This window comes from Spodoptera frugiperda, chromosome 18, assembly GCF_023101765.2.
Source record: "Spodoptera frugiperda isolate SF20-4 chromosome 18, AGI-APGP_CSIRO_Sfru_2.0, whole genome shotgun sequence".
In the NCBI taxonomy this organism is placed as follows: domain Eukaryota; kingdom Metazoa; phylum Arthropoda; class Insecta; order Lepidoptera; family Noctuidae; genus Spodoptera; species Spodoptera frugiperda.
In genome coordinates this window covers 1,670,129-1,692,806 of record NC_064229.1, presented here as the reverse complement: position 1 = coordinate 1,692,806, position 22,678 = coordinate 1,670,129, and the positions used below count along the sequence as shown (strand labels likewise).

Genomic DNA, 22,678 nt, shown 5'->3' with positions numbered 1-22,678 from the left:
GATTTTGGGCGCGAAATTGTTCTGTGTTACTTTTAAGAAAATCACAGGTACACAGTTTTTAGTTAATCTGCACATAAATAGACAAAGATTTTTGTTGAAAGGCTACTGAGATCTTTTATGATGCATTGTTTGCAGAGCTGAGCTTGGAGCGTAGACATTGGATTTATATTTCTAATCCTAAAGTCGTCTTTAATGCAAGTTAGCCATTTTAGTTTTTTTTTTATGGAATAAGACGGTAAACGAGCATACGGATCTCGTGATGGTAAGCAATCGCCGCCGCCCATGGACACTTGAAGCACCAGAGACGTTACAAGTGCGTTGCCGGCCTTTTGGGGGTTAGGAATTTAAGGGTTGGGAAGGGGGGTAATTGGGCCTCCGGTAACCTCACTCACAAAACATAACGCAAGCGTTGTTTCACGTCGGTTTTTGGTGGTATCACTCCGGTCGAACCGGCCTATCTATGCTGAAGCATGATTCTCCCAATCTTATTATCATTTATTTAGTAGTATCAGTTATTAACCCACTTCTTTTTATTATTAGATAGTTCTTATAAATGCTAATGAAAGATATAAATAGTGAACCAAAAATATCTAAAAAATCAGGTATTTTTGAAATAGATACGATCAATTTAAAATTCAAAAATTTAAGTTAAAATCTGTCGAAGAGAAAATAAAAAATCATTTCCTTTTTCGTTTTATAACTCACACCATAGACTAGAGAAAGTGCCTACGATACAGGTTTTTATTTTTTTATTATACCTAAGGCACACTATTAATAACATTTGTCACGATTTAAAAGTAAATAAATACTTGTCTATTCATTAACTGTTTCGTGTTCTTAAAATGTAAAGGTTAAACTTTAAAATAAAGTATATTTTTTTCCAAAACAGGATTTTTTTTGAAGAAATCTTTATTTGTATTTTTTTATTTTAATAGTAAGTTTGTCATTGGGGAGGCCTACGTGCAGCAGCGAATGTCTTATCAATACGATGACGATGTATGTACGACACGTAATTTTGTAAATAGAGAAAAGTAAGTAGACTCGTTTATTTCATTACACATTAATCAATATTACGATCACGAGCAATTATAATGCAGTCAGAAAACAAACATTTTTGTTGTTGACTCGGCTAATATTCAGAAATATTATAAATTAGCCAGCGACTTCACCCGCGTTCCCGTGGGATAAAAATTAGGCTATGTGTTATTCCAGACTATAATCTACCCCTATACCAAATTTCATTCCGATCCCTTTAGTCGTTTTGACGTGATTGACTAATAAACAGACACACAAACTTTCGCATTTATAATATTAATAAGTATTATAAATTAACATTAAGTTAAGGCAAGGAGCCGGGAATCTAAGCAAAAGAGGGTTGATTACCCTATTGCAAAACTTAGGTACTGTTTTAGACTAGAATTTTAAAATAGACTAAAAATACAATTGATTTTTTGTATGCAACTACATTTCAACAGGTAATATTTCTTTGCTTTATAAAGAAATAGAAAGAATAGCGAGCTTACCTAGTTCATTTTAATATATTCGCAAAAAGGTTTTTGCAAAGTGACATTAAGGCGCTTCCCGCCTTTTGTCAGAGAATAGACAATTGTTACTATTTTTTTTAAATGCCTTCGTTCAGGGTAGTTGGGACTTCGTGTAGTTTAAATTATATTGTGTTATTGTTAACTAATATTACTTTTGCAAGTAGAAATATGAATAGTTAACTAGTTTTGGCATTTTTTTGAGTTTTATGGCACAAAACATAACTCCTTTTGTTCCGCAGTAAGGTAAAGGTTTCCTTACATTGTGGGTTTCTAGATACCCGCACTTTTCATCTGTTAAAGTCCATTGTATTGCTAACAATCCTAGACATCTTGTCTGAGATTTTCTGAAGCTGAAAAAACTAGCTATTGAATCTATTTTGATGATTTCAATAAACTTTTGTCGTCGCAAACGCAGTCGATGCGCTGGAGGTCTTGTGTTACATTTGTGGGCGGGAAAATTATGATTATTTTATCGATACTACGTTTTTTTTTTATACCTATGTTTAAGAATCGAAAACATTGTTTTCCTAGAATAAAATTTTTCCTCTAAAACGTAAATGAACCTAAGACAAAAAAAATCTGAAACGATCACAGATGATCAAATTATTTACCTACAAACAATGTAACACAGTTCATTCATAAAAAAAAAAAACAACAAATGATCCGAATCATCGACAGACCAAACATTTGATCAATGACATGAGTAATTACGTCATATTGTCACTTGGACCATGTTTTATCTTGCACAGCCCAGCACGTGGGTTTCGCGTGCGTTGTCAGATGTTCCTCTCTGTGTGCTATGTAATCTGTGGCGGTTCGCAGGTAGCTCAGGATGGACGGTTTGAATGTCGAATCTCAGGGTTGCAATACTCCAAACTTATACCCCTTCATTCATCTTTGCCAAAATGGGTAATCGGTAAATGCAAATCCGAGCGATTAATTTTAGCTCCTCAATGATTTTATTCCTAAATTAATATTTATTGTACAGTTTATGTTAATCGTTTCATTTTAAAATACTCAAGGTTACGCGTGTGGTTGGATTCAAGACCAAATCGAGGTCTTTTTAGGAATTCCGTAACTATGTTAATTTTGCTGCCGGAAGTGTATAGAAAAAGAAAATTCTAATACCCCACAAAAAGTTGGATAAGTACGGTATTGTGTCAAAAAATGTCATTCGATATACATATTTTTACTAAAACTAGAGTAAGTATTTGTTTTATTTAACTTTATAAAGTCGACTTGTCGTCTCTTACAAACAGACAACAAGCCGACATTCTGACCACATGAACTTTGATTCGAACCACGCGAAAAGCTTGGTTATGCGTCATTGCGCCCGCCGACACGTTGCAAGCGCGGAACGTGTCAAGGATCACAACTTTCAAATGTTGAGAATTAGTTGGAACATTTTCCCCGCACTTCGTGTGAAATTTTCACGCTGACAACACAGTCGGGAAGTTCAGGAACCACTTCCCAGAACGATAAAGGGCCGGCGCAGGGTGCGGAGGCGCGAGGGGGGGAAGACGGCGCGACAGCTGCGCGCGCGTCGCTCCCCGCACCGCACGCCATTCCGTCGCCGACCGTCGTGGCGAGTACACGTCCGCGAAACTTCTCTAGTGAAATACGCGCGTAACATTCCGTTTGACTCGAGTGCGTGACTTCAAACTTTCAAGTTATAAATGAAGTATTCATTCACGTATTTGGAGGAGCGCGTCAGCATGGAGGCGACGAACCGTCGAAGGACGCGACTCGGGCGCGGCGCAGGAGCGGCCGTCGGCATCCTTTGTCCGGGAGGCCCGTGTGGCTGGGCGGTGACTGGCGCTATATTCGGTTTGTGTGCGATATTGCACCAGTCCCGGCCTATCCAAGCGGGCCCGTCCGTCGAAGACCGCTATTCAGGCACTCAGCATCCGCGGCGCGCAGTCCCGTTAACCGGCCGGTCGGTCGTTCACTGCGGTGGCCACGCTTAGGACGCGATTCGGTGTAAACGTTGTGACTTGTATCAAATTGCACCAATCCCGGCCTGCCTGTGGTCACCGCGCCGTGGACTGGAACTCGGGACCGCTTCACACGTGCAGGACCCTCGCCAGGTATTGCAGACCCCGTGCAAGTACCCTCACACAGGAATGTTGCATCTCTAACATCGTGACTAATAACTCTAACAACTTTTCTGTACACTAGGTCAGCTCTAAGGTCGTTTTGTGTTCTCAACCAAATACCTATTTCTTAATGTATCATTCGTTTTTGTATAAAACTGCATAATGTCGCAAGTTCTGTAACCTACCTACTTCCGTGTACTATGTGCCGATGCTAGAGGTACCTCCACATATTTCGGATGGTAGAAAGTTCCGAGCTCGTGGTAAATGATTCATATTGTAAGAAAGTTATTCGTTCCGAGGTGACTGAATTGATAAAGTGTAGACACCGGTCGATGCAGGCAGACCGGTTTCGTCGTAAATCGTAATGTGCTATGTTAAGTATGCTTATGTATTTTGTAGCAGACCGCCAAATCGAAGGACATTTTACGGAGATTGGCTCGAACTAGGCTGTGACGATCAATTTAGGAACAGCTGATTTCTTCATTCATGTTTTATTCAATATTATTTGCATAGTCATTCTGTCATTGATTTGCAACTTTAGCTAAGTATTTTAATTAGTAGGCACATGCATAATTGGCCTAACTGTTTACCATTCGCCGGCTTTTTACAGTGTCAATGTTTCTCTGGCTGTGTACTACCTAATTGGGTGTAGGAGCGCATTGTAATAACAGTTGACAATGAACTTGACCGCTAGCTTTCATCCTGACCCCGGCGCATCTACTTACACATTCTGCTTTACGATTTATTGCAATAAATATTCCATGTTTCTATTGTTACCAACTCAAAATGTTTATTATAATGCCGAAGGTAGTTTTCTCCGCAACATATTCATTGGTACTGTTTCTGTACTAGTGATGTGCAACACTTAGGTCGAAATATTTCCGGTACATCAAAACATTGTTTCGAATTCGGTTGCAGGTCAAATAACTTTACGATATGCGGTTATCTGTCAAATTCGTGTAGAGCCTACAGCTACGGTAAATTATGAGTTGTGTCGACAGTTATGTCTGATGACGGTAGGTGCCTACGCGTTTTCGGCTCATGTGTAAAAGTAGGTTCGTATAAAGTGGTACAAATGGCTCGTATCTAATAACTTAAATCTTGTGCGACTGAGAGACATCAGTTACTCGAGTTTCATGTTAGCGGATCTATATTATATCGATTATAACTATCGTTTTATATCGTGTAGGTTAACTTTTTTCGTAATTGGAGCCCGTTGCACTGACGTAAACGTGTTAATATGTCACCAGATGTCGCTTGTCAGCATTTTTATGCAAACTAAGCACCATTAAGCTTATCGCTACATAGATACTTCTCAACATGGTATAGCATTATCGTATGAACTCGACGCCGTGAATCAAGCGGAAAGATGATTCACTAAGCAAGTTGAGAAACCGTGCAACCGTTATGATTTAAATTGCAACAGCTGTCATGGGGCATTCACGAATTGCGGTACCTACATACCTTGGTCGTGTTTATTAACAAAAACTTATCTTTCGACAGATTAGCTCGCGTACTTGTATCGTCACAAGTTAGTACATGTTTGAAAGTATTTCAACGATGTAAGCTATTCGTTGGAACGACATTAATGCGGAAATAAAATGTTAGTGCAAATATTATGACACCGTCATTATAAATTGTGTAAAATATTGCTTTTAACATTACCCGCCACCAATATTCATAACATTTCCTAAATCCAAAAACTTCAATTACCGCCAAAACTTTATCCATAATTTTACTATCACCGACCATCCAATGCATCCACAAATCTTTTTACAAGTTAAATCATCAACAGCCTGTAAGTGGCCAATGGCTAAAGACCTCTTCTCATACGGAGAAGGTTTGAGCATTAATCACCACGCTTGCTCAATGCGGGTTCCAAACATATAATTAGAAATTATAAGTACGGGTTTCCTCACGATATTTTCCTTCACCGTTAGTCAGTGTAGTATAAATATACTTAGAAAGTACATATAACTCAGAAAAAGTCACATTGATACTTTGCCGTTGGTAGGTTTTATACCTGCACCCTCATGCATGAGAAGCGTATCAAGCCTTCGGGCCACCACGACATAAACAACAAGTTAAAACTATAGTGAAAATCAAATCAAAACACGAGTTATAAAGCTTGAATTATAGAAACAGTTACTTTAACATGAACCCTGTAAGCCAATTACTGAAGTACAGAATAATATGTTAATGATTTGCCAATGCGACATTGACTCTGCGTCTCCTAACTACATGACTAGTCGCTTTATCTCAGTACCGCATCTTTAACGGTGCTTGTAAAATGACCGCGCCAGGGAAATATACTGTGTACCTGTACTGTTTCCGTGTTCTCTGATATTGTTAGGGTATATTTAAGTATTTTATGTAAACTAGCCCTTGTTTAAAGCATTAACTGCTGAAAGAAAACTGTTGAAAGTAAATCCTCTGCTACGAGTGGCAGTTAACGTATTAACTATAATCCAAAATCTAGATAAACCGATTTTGAAGAGGACAAAAGCCGATCGCAATTAAAATGTTGGATTTAAGATGTATTCAAAAACATTCAATTTTCATGTATGTATGTAGTTTGGGCTTTTTGGACTTTGGCATTAGACTTACCCCCATATTACAATCTTTCACCACGTTGTTACCTTCCGTGGTATTTAAATCGGTGATAATCTGGTTCTGAGCAGTGCATGGTGTTTTTGCCTGTTTTTGAGAACATATCATGAAGAAGACGTTGAATCTTTCTCAATGATCTGACTAACATTGAGCATTTATTCACATGAACTTCAAAATTAAGAATTATGAAACAATTAGAAGGTAGTAATATAATTTCGAATATCCAAGCAGCTTTAACGAGTACCAGCTCAAAAAGCAGGAGAAGGTACGGGGTTGTTTTTATTCAGTAAGAGTTTGACACTCTTGCCTGACTCACTCTTGCCTGACCCAAAACGGGAAAAGTAATTAGATTATAATTCCTTCTTAAAAAAAAACTTTGACGACTAACAAAAGATAGGAAAGAGCTAATAAACAGGAAGATAATTTTGTAACTCATGGTAATTTTACAACAAAAGTAGTTTTACATCCATAAAGAAAAAAGTCGGTAAATGGGCTTTCGCTCGACGAGTAAAATGATTGATTTGACAAAAGTACCGACAACTTTTACCTGACGGTCTTGCGAACAATGGATAGGTCTTAGCAAGGAATTATTTTTACTGTCTTTACCTGAACCCTGGACCCTTTTCTACAACTAATGTAACAATTGCTATTGTACGAAAACGTTATTTGATATTTACCTTACCCTTGTAACAAAAATTTCTAAAAAAAATGTACCCGCACCGACATTTTTTTAACAATTGTCTAATTTTTTGTGGGTATTACATTTTGTTAAATGATATTTCTATAACCAATGTTAATGTACTCGGTTGTAAATAGATAAGTTTAACATATTATTACGATTTCTAGGAACACGTTTACCTAGAATGTCTATTATAAAACAAAATCCCGTTTACAGAGTTAATGGAAATGTAATTGACTTTCCGGTGTTCATAAAAGCTGAACTGGATACAAATTCTGCAAACTACGTTATTTATGCTGACTTTAATAGTAACAATGAACCTATTACACAATCAGACATAATAATTGTTAACAAAATCATGATAGAAAATAAAAAATATCGATTAAAAAAATCGATAAACCAGAAAACTACCACACACAGCCCTACTATTAAAAATGTTTTGTTTACTTTTTTTTTGTATAATCTATATCAGCTACAAGATAATCCGTTATACAGCCAAGATGTATGTACGTTTATGATAATTCATGCGCGTTTGTTATTAAATTAAAGCGAAGCACAACGGTCTGGTGGTTTCATGTCAAGGTCCCCTACCCTAACGAACTTCTACTACATGAGCACGTGTTCATTTTCGTGTTTCGAATGTTAAGTGGCTACTGAAAAGTCCTCTTCACGCACGGAGAAAGTTTGAGCATTGATTCAAGTTTTGTAAATAGTTTTTGAATGTATTGTATTGAATTTGTTATCTGTGATGTGTTGTTTTGTTGACAAATGTCAAATTGATTAATTTATCACTTTGTTTTAAATATGTAGGTACATACGATTAATTTAGATTTGATTAATTATTTATAGACAGAAATAGAAAATATTTGTAGCTATTTATAACTGATTTGTTTTAAAATAATGTTTTAAGTAGAAAAATACTACCTACCTATATTACAATTTAATCTGCAACTAAAAAATATAATCATAATGATTTGTAGCACACATGTGTTGTTGTGTTCTCGAAAAAGAATGTTTACGAAAACGTCACTGTCAAAAATACGAATATGGAATTTTCTCTGTACATTTTAATTCCACGTAATTAACCATGAATAATTACTTAATTAGTTCATTAATTTTATTGTTAACTGTCCTCGTAGATTTAATTTTATAAATCACGTTTCAAATTTCATACATATTATGTTACTGTATTTATGTTCTTGTCTTTGTATTTACCTACTTTCACGTAAGTACAGGAAAACGCGCGAAAATCACCACGTTTTCAAAATGGCGGCCGCACTGCAATGTAGGTACCTACTCAAAATGGCATGAGTACCTATAACCTGTTTTGTCATCGTATGTTCTACTTTTAATATTTTTTGCGCATTTGCCTGTGAATATTTTTAATTTCAGACATTTTTTTTGCACGGGACGTCACGCAGCTGTTCTCAAATGGCCTTTTCTGTTTACCGGACAAGCGTACGCGCAGATGGCCGTTTTACACAAAGGCGTCGGGCGCTAAGGGTGCCTATTGAGTTCGGGGTCCACGGTTTGCATTGCAAAGGGATTTTAAGAAAACCTGATAATGCGTGAGATGAATGCAAGATTAGCATGGGGTTTTTTGCAGATTACCATGGTTGGTCCAGTAGCTAAATCTACGGACAGATAAGCATCTACAGTGGGATTACTTTTTTTATGTAGCTTGAAAGTCCTTTGACTTTCTCTCTCTCTATTTGACTTAAAAAAAAAAACAATTAACTAAGTTTCAAGTTGTTTTTTCTTTTACGATTATCTATCACATGTATCAACCTCCAATGGTTAGGTTAGGTTAGAAGAAAGAAAAGTGCTTTTCTTCAGTTTTCGTAGGGAGTCTTGAATTGTGATCAGTATAATATATCTATAGGCCAGTATAGGCCCTTACAAACAATACATATAATTATAATTTCATATAAAGCAGATTCAGATGTAATCAAAAAAACACATTTAATTGCTAAAATACTACGATCTTACAATTTAAATGGGATTCACATAATATTATGTTTTGCTTAATCTATAAGCATGCAAATATTTAATATTGACACAGAAATATAAGTTTGTTTTTATGTTATAATACAAACTAACTATTGGCTACTAAAAAAATTGAAACTTATAATATAGCATACTTTCTCTGTTCGTTTTTCTTTAAATCGATAGTCTTGATTAAAAGATAGGATAATTCTTAGGTAGTCTACCTCTGGTCTGCACCACAGACATTCAATTACGTTCATTCAGTTCGAGAATGTTTTTGTACACAGTTCAAATTGTGAGTCATCCAGTGAGCTGTAGGAAATTGGTTCATATTATATCAGTTATATATGTAGGCCTGTAGGCCACTGTTTTCAAACTCACGAATTATATCGATGATTAAAAATTTAATGGCTTTTTCAAAAATGGAACATTTCGGTGCCTGGTTTATTTTGGAAATGAGATATGGTGAACAGAGAAAATAAAAAAATCCAAACGAAACAGATTATCACATTTATATGTAATATATATGTAATATTAGTATGATACAGTATATTTTTAACATCACTCTTATAGGTAACGGCTTAACGGGACAGGCAGAGCTGTTATCATAGTAGGTTCGAAATTAATTTTTTTTTCACTAGTATAGTAAGTCTTGTCATATGGCTCATCACAGACAACACTAGTTTGTTAATTACTAATTAACTTAACATTAAATAAAGTAATATTGGAAATATAAAAATGACTTTTATTTGAAAAAAAACTACCTTTAATATCCCAATAAGGGTTAGCACAGAAGCTCAAACCAAGCTTTTTCAAGATAAAAGTTACAAGATAAAACTTGCATAAAATATATTTATCAAAGTAAATATAAAAAAGGATTGTTAAAAACAGGTACTTAACTAAATTAATTATTACTATCGTAATCCCCTAAGTAGGAGTAGGACTAGGAAAGTAAAGCCGAAAAACATTATAAAGCTATATACATAATATGTATATAATGTACCTACTTACATAGTTATAGCATTGTGACGACTACTCGTATCACCTCTTATGAAATTCATCGAAACAAATGAATAAAACTATTGTTCTAAATATAGAGAAGTCAGGCTTGTATGTATGTTTGTTTATATGTAGATATCAGGGCCATATTATACGGGTCCCTGGGTGACACGGGCCCCCAACATGACGATCTCCGGTCCGGTCATCGTAAGTGCGGGTGCAGACAGCGAGCAAAGGTAGTTCGCCCAGAACTCAGAACCAGACCAGTGCGTAGGGCGCCTAGCATTTCGCGCGCGCCTCAAAGAGTCATCAGACCACCACAGATGGGGCTCAGTAGGGCTGATGCCGATCCGGAGTTGCGGGCTATTTAGCGGATTACCGGGGCACCAGCTCGAAAAGCAGGAACAGAAACGGAGTGGTTTTTAGTCAGTAAGAGTCTGACACTCTTTTGCCTCACCCAAGGGGTGGGATAAGGTATTGGATGATCTTCCTCCTTAAAAAAGAGAAACAAAAGAGGGCCCTAAAGAAATTTTTATACGGGGCCCCGCCAAGCCACGCTACGGCACTGGTATGTATAAATGTATTCTATGTATATAAGTATATGATAAATTATTTCATACTCTGTAATATGTATGTTAAGTTATAATTGTATCTCATTTAACGTCACATCGGTTATTCCCCGAGAATTAATTATTTTTAGGTTGTTACATAGTTTGTCGCCTCTACTACATGGGACTTACAGGATAAATTGTGAAGTGGGTGTACATTGTACAGTGCTATAATGTACACCTCTGCCTACCTGTACGAGGATAAAAGACGTGAGGATATATAATATAATAATAGTTTGTCGTCTTGGAAAGATAACAGACAAGAGCTAGTCGTCGTATCGTCACGCCTTTTATCCCCGAAGGAGTAGGCGCATATTTCGGCACGTAATGCCACTGTACAATGTACACCCACTTTTCACTATTTGTTTTATAAGTCCCATGTAAGCCTATTGCCTTATACCGGGCACAATTCCAGTCTCAGTACTACTACTGAAAGTTTCGAAAAACCGAATTATATTAAAATTGTTACATAATATAAAAACAATAGTATTATATTATTGTTGCTCCTCTGTATACCTCTTCGGGGAAATAAGCCGTGATGTTGTAGGACAAAACAAATATTATATACATACATAGGTCCTTTCTCGTCCATTGTATTACATCGAGCTTAATTCTTCAAGAATAGTGAGTATTAAACAGTGCAAGGTCGACAACGTATGTACTATCGTATGTATTTACTTGTGTAGCGCTGTGCAATGCTACGGTAGCCAACTTATATTCACTGGGTTATAGGCTGGTCAGTTTGAGATTTATTTATTATTATTTTTTTATGGAAAAATGAGAGGAGGTAAATGAGCATACATATCACCCGATGGTAAGCAATCGATGAAACACCAAAGGCGTTACAAGTGCGTTACCAACATTTTGGGGGTTAAGAATTTAAGGGTTGTTGGGGAATCGGGGATTGAGATTGGGAAGGGAGGAATTAGGCCTTCGGTAACCTCACTCACACAACGCAACCGTTGTTTCACGTCGGTTTTCAGTGAGGCCGTGGTATCACTACGGTCGAGCCGGCCCGTCCGTGTCGACACTTAAAACTTATCTACAATAGCTACTCCCGCTGCGTCACCCGCTCTGCTCGCCACCTATTACAATCAATAGGATGGCTAAAGTTTATGAAACAGCCATTCTTGATAAATGGACAATGAAACACAAAAGGAATTATACAAATCGGTGAAGTGGTTTAAGCGTAAAGCAGAAACAGAGAGGTGAGTTAATTTCGTATTTATTTGGGACAAGTTCGCCACATCCTCCATAACCGCTGCAACTCTTGTAAGCCAGGATCTATCACTTAGTTTTTAAGCGTGGTTTTTTGACGACTAGGCTTGTCTTAGTGTTGTGCAGTCTCTTTTGTGCCTTAAAGCTTAAGCCATTATGTATCCTGCATTACATTCACCGAGGGAAGTGGAAACTACAGTTTTTTCTTCTCCTCTAATAATATCTTCTGATTTATTTCGTTGCGGTATCCAAGACAGCCATTCATATCCCTTGGACGCACCGGAATGAAGAATTGTATTGTCTAAATGTATAATATGTCTTATACATAAGTATTCTTGTACCTATCCAACCAATTTGCATGCCAATAATGGTAAATGTGCTGATCTTATTATATTGTATGTAACACCTATATTATGTACCACATTTGAGCAAATAAATAAATTTGAAATTTGAACACTGTTCCAGTATTTTCATGGTTGTATCTACCGTAGATTCCAGCTTACCGGTGTTGCAGCGGTTTTAAGAGGTTGTGGTGGGATAGTCCCATAAAAAAGTATGTTTTACTAGACATAGAAATCAAACCTACAATATAATCCACTATTGACTAAGTACAAGCCAAGCAGACTATTGAATCAGTGAATAGAGATCGACAGGCATATGATCGCCTATTGAGAAAGACGCTACTTGCTTGCCTTGCGACATATGAATGAATGCAGACGAACAAAGCTTTTAGTGATGCACCACTGGGCACGAGATAGTCAATCATTACTTAGATACATGTGAGTATGTATGTATGTAGGTTCAAGCTATTGTGGACGTAATATCACGACTTATTACTCGAAGGAGTAGGCTTTTTTTATTGAGGGGGGAAAATCATCCAATGACTTCTCTCGCCAGGGCGAGGCGAGAGGGAGTGTCAGACTCTTACTGACTAAAAGCTACCCCATTTCTACTTCTGCTTGTCGAGCCGGAGCCCCGGTAGCCCGCTAGGTAGTTCGCAGCTCCGGCGAAGGAGTAGGCTAAAAAGTACCTATTTTTAAGGGTATTCGGCGACAAACAAGCAGATGGATCCCACTAGGAATTGGGAATGGGAGGACGACTTTTTTGTTTTAGTGAGGAAAATCACCATTGACTTCTCCCGCCTTGGTTGAGAGGAGAGGGAGTGTCAGGCTCTTACTGAGTAAATACCACTCCGTTCCTATTACTGCTCTTTGAGCCGGAGTCCTGGTAACCCGCAATTGATCACCACTTAGGTAAACAAATCTCTAAGTAAACTTGCAAGAAAATAAAGACAACAGCGACTCCTGCGCAACACGTGCGATTTAAACTTCGAATCATGAACGAGCAAGGTGTTGCCAGCGCGTTCGTGATCACATTGTTAACATTATTTCTTGGTAACACTCGACTTTCATGAGTTGGTAACTCGAACGCATTGATTTTCATTCATTTGTTCATTCAATTGTAATAGGACAAGTGGTGTGTTGGATTTATATTTTAAATGGGATTAAGTTACCTACTATATATTTTAGTGTCTACTAACGCGCTTCTACGACGCATCACCTGAACGGTAAATAATCCACGCATAGACACCCTATAAGATCATCAGGTTTCGAAAAACTGAATAAGCCCAATGAGCATCTCTAACTTTGACCAACTTGAGGTTTTGCTTAGCAGTTGCGCTTGCGACCACTAAACCAGAGAGACAAGGATAGAAGTACATAGAAAAGATTAAAAGGAGTTAAATTAAAATAACTTATCTTTACAAAATATTGTGGTAAAGAAATATGCATAGTTCTCTGTTTATCTGTCTGAACGACATCTATGTGTTAAGATTCGTAAATTTTTCACTTGGGGACAGAATACTAACATTATTCTAAAAAGTATTAATATTCTACAACAAAATATAATAAGAACAACTTTACGTATTTTATTCCTAGATTCTTGTTATACCCTATGCGCCGTAACAAGGTGCGGCTGACAGATTCAGTAACGTTTCGTATCACTCTTGAAAGTTACTGCGATTTAAAAATTATGCCTTAGTATTTTAACTGTATCACATTCGTATTATGTTAAATCATTCGGAAGTGTAGTTAATTAAATTAAAACCAACCGGAATGTTCTAGTCTTTAAATAAAATCTAATGAAATGAAAAATAAAGTAAAGTGTTATGCGTATAACGTAAAGGCATAGTCGTGTTTAGTGATGGGATGTACTGCTACGATGGATAGGCAGTCGATGTTTTTTTAGAATAAAAAACGAAAATCGTGCGTCGTTCAATTATCATTCTTAAAAAACACAGTAGATTTACCCAAACAAATATGTAGTAGACATTTCCGGCGCCTTTGATAATGCGTGGTGGTACTTAATCTGAAAGATCGTGGTTGCTTTAGTAACATATACAAACTAATATATACTTATATTCTTCACGGTTCTGTAAATCTGAAACTCTGAAACACCTCAGGGCTCGGTCATAAAATATTTATTTCGACAAGTATCACACATTTAATAAAAAAATTAAAGAGAATTAAATGTATGCTGCGAATATCGATAGCGATAAAAAAAGATTTTGCTAATGTCCATCCCTAAAGAGAGACGTCAACGTCATACTGGCATCTGTCAGCCGCACCTTGTTACAGCGCATAGGGTATAGTTATTATGTTTTTTGACTTATTCACGCATCTAATTGATGAGGAACTTGACTAGATTTCAGCCATTCTAGATTTTTAGTTACAATGGAATTAAGGTCTATAATCCGTATTGAAATCCATATTTAAATAGACACAACTGATTTGATGAATAACGAGCCATAATGTAATAAAAATAAAACTTTATTTTGCAAAACATGATTTATTCAAAGTAAATACATAATAGAAACTCAACAATAAATTACTATGGTACACTTTAAAGCCTTACGTTACAATAATATGTGAACTTTACATGTTTTGAACTAGCATAATTTGGTTAAACATTAAAAATAAAGAGTTCATGAGTATTTAGCATCTACAAGATATACAGTGTGGCTATCACTCATATGACTTAAATTTAATGAAACTACAAGTATTACTAGTCCACAGAAGTATAATACAAGTACTGAGCCTATTTCAGCTAAGATGATAACAAATATGTAGTTTAAATTAAGTCATAAGAGGTTTTCCCATACTGTATGAACTATATAATATGATAAATACATAGCTGAAGAAGTATTTTACAAATCATTAATTTTCAAGACTTTTCAAAAACAAATCTAAAATCGGATTGTGAGATCATATTTTCCTTTTGCCCAACAACAACCTAACAGTTTTAAACATTAAAAACTTGCTTCTGCCAGCGACTTCTTCCGAGTTTCCGTGGCATTAAAGTACTCTATCACACAAGAAAGCTCATACCCTGTCTGTATATCAAATGCCATCAAAATCTGTTCAGTAGTGTCAGCATGATTGACTGACAAACAAAGTTTCACATTTATAAATTGTTCTATTGATGTATTGTTCCATAGATAACCTCATCCTCTCTACTTTACGATATTATAAAGCATTCACGATTTTTTTTTAAATATCTGCGTTTTATTTAAAATTTAAATCTTGCGTTCTTGTTGGGACACCCTTTACTATTAGTGTGATAGTGTGTTTCAACTCGATTACGCAGGTGATTTAACATATCATGCCACAAATATGTCGCATTGCCGCGATCGGAATATGTCCCCTTACTACTTACTGGCATCATTTCCACGTTTAACGAATAAGCTAACATTCCGAAGACAACAATTCACCCATTTTGTAAATTCATCTTTATTTCAGGAAAGTAAAAAAAAGAAAATTAATAAAAAGCATAATCAAAATTCATGAAACCTCTTCCAAATTCTTATACAAATATCTGAAATGCAAAAGAACAAATGCATAGTTCTTATACAACATCATAGATGTCACTACCAGTAGCTGTTTTATACAACATGAAGATTACATAGTATATCACTTTTAATACATAATATTCACTGTACACATCGAAATAAGGTTTATATCTATAATACCACAATTCGTGGTTTGAACCTGCGTACCCGAGCCACGGCATTAAGCTGAGCCAGCACCAGCCTTTTGCCTTCTTTCATATAACTTTATTGTATACCTGTGTTCTCGGCCAGTTGTGTGTCGTGACATTATAAATGGTTTTTCTTTTTCTATCTATGTTGTTTCTTTACCTAGGCATTTGTTCAACGATCATTGTTCTCTTTTGATCGAATTTTAAGATAATATAACTTTATAACATACATTGAACACATAAAATCTTCAAGCAACATATTGTTATTACTTTACTATATTGGCTAAAGATCGGCGATTTTATGAGTTAAGATCATAATAATTATACTTCCATAATATGACTATCTATCACCACCATTATCACATTGAGTAAAACTATTCATATTGATATATCTCCTAGTAGTCCGCATCCGAGCGGCCGCTACGCTATCAAACACCCATTTAGAATTCACGTCACCAACACTACTGCCAATAACTACATCATAATTATTACTATTATTAACTCTATCACGCATATTGGCATTCTGAGACTGCATATTGGCAATTTGAGCCTCGATATTGGCATTATGAGACTGCATATTGGCATTCTGAGCCTCACTATTGGCATTCTGATCCTCTATAATAGCATTGCGAGACTTGGCATTGTGAGCCTGGGTATGCAAAACACTACCTTGTGTAGGTATGTTATTAAGTCTAGTTTCCTTTGCTTGTATATCAGGGTTGTCTGCGGGACTATTGTCGACAGCAGCGCCACACAGTGTGAGTAGTTTTAAAGCCGCGTCCCGTTGTTCAGCGTTTGGCTTTAAATGTACTTTCATACCGTAGAAAACGTCGTATGCATATTCTGACCGTAGTTTGCCGAGGGCTGTGCGTTCTACTCGCGCTTTCTGTAATGAAATGAGTTGGTTTAAGTTTAGTTTTTATCATCCAATGACTTCTCCCGCCTTGAGCGAGGCGAGATGGAGTGTCAGACTCTTACTGACTAAAAACCGAATTCAAGATGTTTAGGTATGTAAAATTATGTGTTTGTAAATGCACTCAAGATACAGGAAGAAAAATTGTAGTGTGGGGCTATGTTTCAGTTATTATTTAATTATTAGTATGGAAGATGACCAGTGGATTATCTGATGGTAAGCGATCACCGTCTATAAATAGTTAATATACGATATAATAATAAAGAAAGGAAAAAATAAGCTCTTACTGCTGCGCTTAAGAGACAGTTAATGATTACTTAAACTATTCCTTAGTAACGATTTTGTTTCGATAACAATTGCTACAGACTGGGTTAAGCAATCGTTAAATGACTCTGAGTACAGTACTCTCAACGGATCTTGGCAGGTCTGAACTATGTGCAGAAGGCTGCGCAATAAGTGTAAAGGGTCAATTGTATTTAGAAATGGTCAATCTCTAGCCTAGATCGCCGCCCCCGCACCTCGCCTCATGCCACCATTTGGTTCTAAAAAATACTTATTGCGAAGCCTTCTGCACGTTGTTCAGACCTGCCAAGATCCGTTGAGCGTACTGTACGGCGGTTAAACACGTACCTGACTAATCTTCTTGAGATGCAGTACTTCATAATCGTGATGATGCAGCCAGTGTCCCCGGGCGGCGGAGTGCACGGCCCAGCGCGCGTGTAGCACCCTGCAGCCGCGCGCCGCGCCCTGCAACGCGTTGCACGTTCGCGCTCGCTTGTCTGTTACGTCCGTCCAACACGTAGTCTTACTGAGGTCGCACAGTTCTGTCGAAGGAAAAACGTATTTATTTCAATTAAAGTGATGATGTATTCATAGGGATAATACGGATGATGACGGGGTATTAAAAATCAATTTAGTCCGTCATTTAGGTAATATAGTATAGTAGTAGTAGTATGTAGTAGTAGTATAGGTAATATGGAATATATAATATTAGACAAGTATTTTTTTATTTGGTCAAAATTATAACAATACTTAGAAAAAACGAATTTAAAGTTTAGAAGTGGGAGCAAATATGTCATTTCTACGTATAAAATGTATGTAGAAGAGACGTTTTGCGATATTTCAAATCGATATATGTATATCTTCGAAAGTATTTGTTTCCATAAGAAAATAAAAAATACGAGTATAATATTTTTAGTTATGCAATATTTCAAATCTTGGAAAGTATTTGTTTTCGCATAATAAAAATACGTTTCAAATAATCTACAAGACAGACATTAAAATACAAATTATTCATCTACCCAATTAGAAGTAGAACCGACCTGTAACCCCGGAGATGTTCGCGGGATGGTTGCTGCAACGCGCCACGCCGCAGGAGCCGAGCAACACGTGGCTCGTCCGCTTGGTGACGTTGCTCTGTATGACGCCGCCGAGTTGCTGTATCGCTTTCGTTACGGCGTGGCGCTCGGCCCGAGTCATGCCTGTTAGTACCTGTCATTTAGGAATCATTATAGGATTATATTTTGATTTTAGTCTGGCAATGTATTCTTAAATCATAACACACTGAGTCTTAATGTAAGTAATAATCTGCCTGTATTCTGTAATTAATCAAATCTAATTAAACATAGTATTACACATAAGTGACAGATGACGGAAGTCGCACATAGACGATCGATGAAGAAATCAACGGATAACGTCATTAATCCTACATCGCACATTATGAAGTTTACAAGCGTATAAATATGGATAGAAAGTCCCAACGTACAATAGTTGGCCAGAAAGCCCGCCAGACACGACCACCTCACCTGGTCGGAGGATTTTCCTTTTCCTAGAGAACTTTACTCACTGTAGTCTAAAATAGTTTAGGTAGTTTTATTTTTAAATTATAAGTAAAGCGAAGGTTATTAAATATTAATAATGAATTTTACAAAAATACAAGTCCACTTTATACAAAAGGCAGTACTCACAATCTTAGGCTGCAACCCGGTCTGTGTAGCAGTAACGGCGCGGTTGTGTTGCGTGTTGCACGCTGCGAGTAGTTTCTTCGCCATACGTTCGGCTCGCGCGAGGTCGCGGCGCTCGCGTTGCGTTAGCTTGCTTTGGTTTAATTTGTTTTTTGTTTGTGTTTCTGTAATTATTGAGTGTGGGGTTAGAAAGAAAATATTATATGTTGTTATTGTCACTTATCTTGTACCAGGAATGTGAGGGGTAATAGTAAGTAGTATCTGAATTCACGTAATTTCTGTGCACTGTAAGAATACTCATGCAGTTATTCTTATTCAGGGTTCGAAAATATCCGATATCTATTATACTCCGGTAAACGAGACATTACAAGTGCGTTGTTGGCTTTTTGGAGGTTAGGAAATATAAGGGTTGTTTGGGAATCAGGGATTGGGAAAGGGGGTAATAAGGCATTCGGTAACCTCACTCACACAAGGAAACACAAAGAAAACAAATAGATTTGGATCTATGATCGTTTAACGCTTGCCGTTGTGTGTGCGTTATTCCAACCCAAACTTCAGAGATTTGGACATTCACAAAAAGAGTCATAATTTAAAAAATATCATGGTTATTATACAATAATTTACCTGCTTCATCATCAGTACTGCCAAATTCCTCAGCCTCTTTATGTGTGAATAATTTCCGCCGCGACTTGGGGGGCGCCCGTTTGGGAGGTGCCCGTGTAGGGGGCGACACTGTGGCCCCGCGGGGGCCCGTGTTCACTCGGGACTCTAGATCTAGGGGACAAATTACGTAAGAATATTCAATGTATTAGGGTGATTTTCTACAAGTGATGTGCAATGTAGCTATGTTACGAAGATGTAATAGCTAAGCTATGAAACTACATATGTGACCGTTTCTACTGAGACTAAGCTATGTAGTTGTGCGAGGAAGTTGCGAAGCTCAAGTATACGATGTATCGATAGCAGAAAAGCCATAGCACGCATTTTTCCATACAAAAAAGATAGCTTAGCTGGCTGAACATAACCATTCCTTAATATGACTTCTTTAATATCTTGCATGCAATATGTATGTAATACATGTTGAACAAATAAATTATCTTAATCTTTACTCCATAAATACAGACTCTAAAAAGGAATTTCACTCCTTTGCATACTCTCTTGTAAGTTAAGTGTTTGACAGCCTATTGAAAACTGTTGAAGGCAAATCCTCTGCTAACGTCGTCGATCACATTCACCGGTGACCCCAGTGGCGTTCAGTGTTAATGACCTACCAATAGTTTCCCTTGAGCTGTCCATGGTGGTGTCAGTGCCGGAGGAGATCCTCAGTCGAGGGCGGCCCTCCCTGTCCTCCTCCTTGCTGTCGTCCAGTAATGCTGCGAGCGTCACATTCTCCATCTCGGCTTTTTTCTGTAATAAATGGGGAAATAAAATTAACAGCTTATTAGTTTATAGTAGTATTCAACAGATTTCTAGTAAGGTAATGAGTGAGTCTAAGTAAGATAACGTAACTGAAAAATTAAGTTAGTAGGCTGTGCGACGTCGCCGTGTCAGTGCACGCTGCTCATGATGGAAAGCCCTTATGTACTAGTAGAGCTTTTCTCCATTTATGTATGAAAGTAAACCGTTATTTTTAGTTCATTCAGTATATAGTTATTATAAAAATATAAGTCTAAATAAGCTTTCGGGGACCTTATCTTATTAAATTATAATTTCTAATTATAAGTTTAAAATCTCCTGCCCACATTGAGCAAGTGTGGTGATTAATGCTCAAATCTTCTCCGTGTGAGAAGAGGTCATGATGATGTTTGACTTACCAGCAGTTGTCTCAAAGTCCTCGGAGACGGTAGATCAGACTGTCGTGACGCGGCCGGGAATGTTCTCTCGCTGAGCTTCTTGTTGGAGGCTGCGCAGGCCTCCACCCACAGCGGGGACACCAGCTTGCAGGCCAGCGCGCGGGCCTTGGCGCGGGTCGCTCGGCAACCACCTGCAAACATACACAACATAGTATTATAATACTGCCTCGTTGGTCGAGTGGTTGCAAGTGCGACTGCCGGGCAAGGGGTCTCGGGTTCGATTCCCGGGTCGGGCGAAGTATTACTGGGCTTTTTTCGGTTTTTCGAAAATTTCTCAGTAGTAGCACGGAGTCTGGAAATGTGCTCGGTATATGGCAATAGGCTCACCACCTATTACATGGGACTTACAACATAAATTGTGGAAAGTGGGTGTACACAGTAGCATTACGTGCCATAATGTGCACCTCTGCCTACCCCTTCGGGGATTAAAGGCGTGACGATATGTATGTATGTAATATTATAATATTATGTAACATCTTTTTATTTCATAGTATACACAGCAGATATAAATAGGATCGTCGGTAGATAGGGAGCCTTAGACGGACATTATCAACCAGATTGGCGATATAATATTAAAGTAGGGCCAAATTAAAAGTACCTTTAACCAACAAGTATGCAAGAAAAGTCAATGTTATGAGGTTAACTACCACAAGGTACAACTATTCCTATGATATACTTTGATACAGAAATATATTTTTTAATGTAAGGTTAAAATAAAGAAACCAAATTTTACGCCCCATTACATTCCAATCCAATTTGAATTACTCCAAAGTCAAAGAATTTACTCACTGTCAGTCCACACCAAATGAGTAACGAGTGGGTTCCACTCCACCACAACGGTAGCACCGAGGGCTGCAAGTGCACATCGCAGTGGCAGAGCCTTGTTCTCTGCTCCTACATCCACCATAGCTACCACACCTTGCAGTGCATCACATGATGCTTGCTGTGATTTTGGATTTCCCTGTAATGATATATGTCAAAATAAATTTTTATTTTTTTAAGTACAAAACAATAAGTGTCAGTACAAATACTTATTAATTAATGAAGTATAGTTTCAAATGATAATTATCTATAGTATCTAGTACTATTTTTAAACAATTTTAAATAATGTATCAATTTGTAGGTTATCTTGGGTCCTTAATTTAAATATTTAGTATTTTTTATGAATGAATCGATTCAGTTTTGCAATGATTTATTAAATTATGCCTGATCCAGAGTTGTGGACTACCTAGCCGGTTTACCGGGGCTCTGGCTTGAAAAGCAGAGGTAGGAAAAGGGTGGTTTTTAGACAGCAAGAGTCTGACACTCCCTCTCGCCAGGAGAAGTCATTGGATGATTTTCTTTGTTTAAAAAAAGTATAAATTCAGTTACTATATTCAACTTCAGCTTACCTTTTTCTGACTAGATTTAACCGGTTGTTTCTTCCTGGTGGAAACGCTGGGAGTATGACGAGTATTATTAGGTTTCTTCTGTACACTGTCAGGCTGTCTCGAAGTAGTTGCAGTGTCTACTTCCTTTAATGCTGACCATTCCTCTCTGAGCCTTATCCTTTCAGCTACTGCAGAGCGGCGCTGGAATTGAAAGTTAGAAATTAATTTAATAAGTCACTATTTTTATTGATTTGTTTGTTTGTTTTTCATAGAATGAAGTCGTTGATGGGTTGTTAATTATTTTACATACACATATTTCACATTTCCAGTATGAAATTACCATTTCTAAGCATCAATATGGTATTTTTTTGATTGAATAAACAGTGACACGAATTATGACTTCCTCTTTGATTATGACTTTAATTTTGGCGCGTTTAGCATAAAACCTATTTGGAGATAAAGGAGTACTTACCAGGCCAGCTGCGCCTCTATTATTTTCTTTGTTCATTTTAGTTTGATGAATATAATATCAAATAACTAACTTGTAAATAAACAATCAGTCAAAAACACTTTTCATAGCTAAATTGAGGAAAAATCAATTGCTGTCATCAATAAGACGTTTTGATTTTATTATTTACACGTTATATAAGCATAGAATATCGTAAATGTTAATTAAAATCCGTAAAAATACACTTTTGTGTTCATACAAAACAGTAGTAAAAGTCAAGTCGCAACAAGTTTATTTCTAAAATTGAAAATGTCAAATTCAAATAAGTGTCAACTGTGGCTGTCAATAACGTCAC

The 22,678-nt window shown here is 37.0% G+C and overlaps 1 protein-coding gene across 1 annotated transcript; it reads right to left on the bottom strand.

Moving 5' to 3' along the window:
* Positions 1 to 15,779: 15,779 nt before the first annotated feature.
* LOC118278208 (uncharacterized) lies at positions 15,780 to 22,631 on the bottom strand. The gene is made up of 10 exons (XM_050700230.1): positions 22,348 to 22,631; positions 21,897 to 22,076; positions 21,295 to 21,466; positions 20,467 to 20,636; positions 19,924 to 20,059; positions 19,277 to 19,426; positions 18,656 to 18,816; positions 18,011 to 18,179; positions 17,319 to 17,512; positions 15,780 to 16,661 (listed from the first exon to the last, which is right to left on the bottom strand). The coding sequence occupies exons 1-10, from the start codon at positions 22,381 to 22,383 to the stop codon at positions 16,116 to 16,118; spliced, it is 1,914 nt and encodes a 637-aa protein (XP_050556187.1). The 5' UTR covers positions 22,384 to 22,631; the 3' UTR covers positions 15,780 to 16,115.
* Between the last annotated feature and the right edge of the window lie 47 nt (positions 22,632 to 22,678).

Excerpts from the sequence above, each read along its gene's own strand:
- LOC118278208 (XM_050700230.1), bottom strand. The coding sequence starts at position 22,383 with ATGAACAAAGAAAATAATAGAGGCGCAGCTGGCCTG. Across the intron at positions 19,427-19,923 it reads CAGCTCAAGGGAAACTATTG|ATCTAGAGTCCCGAGTGAAC; the intron begins GTAGGTCATTAA and ends TTTGTCCCCTAG. Across the intron at positions 18,817-19,276 it reads CAGTACTGATGATGAAGCAG|AAACACAAACAAAAAACAAA; the intron begins GTAAATTATTGT and ends CAATAATTACAG.